The sequence below is a fragment of the Trypanosoma equiperdum genome, assembly GCF_001457755.1.
Source record: "Trypanosoma equiperdum strain OVI genome assembly, contig: ctg_354, whole genome shotgun sequence".
In the NCBI taxonomy this organism is placed as follows: Eukaryota; Euglenozoa; class Kinetoplastea; order Trypanosomatida; family Trypanosomatidae; genus Trypanosoma; species Trypanosoma equiperdum.
The window spans coordinates 5,674-6,980 of NW_027124259.1; the positions used below are offsets into that span (position 1 = coordinate 5,674).

Below are 1,307 nucleotides of genomic sequence, written 5' to 3' on the forward strand. Positions count from 1 at the left end.
CTCTCCCGCGCTGTTACTGTCTGTTGCCGTGCAGAGGCATATAAAGTCGTACGCTATCCCTGTTCCCGCTGCTGGGCTGCCAGCCGCTTTTCCACAGTAGCTTTTGAGGTCAGAAGTCAAAACCGCGGTATCTAACCTAGTTTTTCCTTTGCCGTACAAGGCGTTTGTCAGCGCTGTTTGAACCCTTTGCACTCTCACCTCCGCTCCGCCTATTGTGCTTGAATATTCGTTGCTTAGGTCTGTCGCTGACTTCAGAAGCCTTTTCAGTGCTGATGCGGCCTGTTTCCTTTGCCATGTGTCCGGAAGTCTCTTGTATTTTGGTTGACCATCTGACCCTGGCTTTTTGTTTAACTTTTCCTTTTCTTTTTGCCAGGTTGTCCGAGCGTCCGCATTGTCTTTACCGTTCTTGTCAGAAAGTTCTCCTTCTTTGTCTTCAAACCATACGTCACTTGCCGCAGAAAGATTAAGCGTTTCAAGTTCCGTCACTATTTTGGCAACTTCTGAATTAGCCTGTGGAGGTGAAAATACACCAGGGTTGACTTCCAGGTTGTAAATATCGCACATTGCCCTGAATTCTGCGGCGTTATCGTTTGCTGCTCCCTGGAATTCGGATGTAATCGCGCAAAGCGCTACCGCTGCGAACCTCCAGAACGCTATGTTGCTTGCTACTGCTGGCATTTTCTGAGCTTGGAAAATAGATAATCTGTAGAAGTTGTGTAGTGGAGCCCTTATGAACTGCAGTGCGCAAGACTATTTTTTAGAAACAGCAAGTGTTGGACGCCTATGGTCACTGACGGTAGGTTCCGCAGCTACTTCGGTTCATCCGCTGTTTCAACTCAGGCTGTAATTAAAAACTTCGGCGCCATTGCGTTTTTTACCGGATTCTCCTCGATGTCCAGCAAAAACTGCTGTTCTTCTGCTTGGAGTCGCCGCTCCTCTCCAGTACCGCGAGTTGCATCGCTTTGGCTGACACTGCAAGGGGCGCTGTTACATTGAAGGCTTGCGTTCGGCGCTTTACTTTGATGTTTTAGGTTGGGAGATGTTTCGCTGCTTGCATATCAGAGCTACCACAGTGATGGATGTTGTAGAGTACTTGGGACGAACTAAAAATGTTAAGGCTCCGCACCGTCTGCTCCCCTTGCACTACCTGCTTCGACGTTGCCTGCTGATATCTTCAGTTGTAACCAGAATACTTTCTCTGCCATCTTGTGTGGTTGCGGCTAAGCACAGTGCGGTGAGGTAAGCTGCTTTTACTAATAGACTGATGTAAGCTTCGTGAAACGCATGTCTTTTTTTGCACGAATCTG

The 1,307-nt window shown here is 48.1% G+C and overlaps 1 protein-coding gene across 1 annotated transcript in view; it reads right to left on the bottom strand.

The window, feature by feature from the left end:
- Window positions 1–678, bottom strand: part of TEOVI_000137400 (Trypanosomal VSG domain containing protein, putative) — a gene marked incomplete at both ends in the record, with an annotated part of 726 nt that extends 48 nt beyond the window's left edge. Inside the window, one exon of the mRNA XM_067224608.1 lies at window positions 1–678. Within this exon, the coding sequence (XP_067080709.1) occupies window positions 1–678 (678 nt within the window).
- Window positions 679–1,307: the final 629 nt, after the last annotated feature.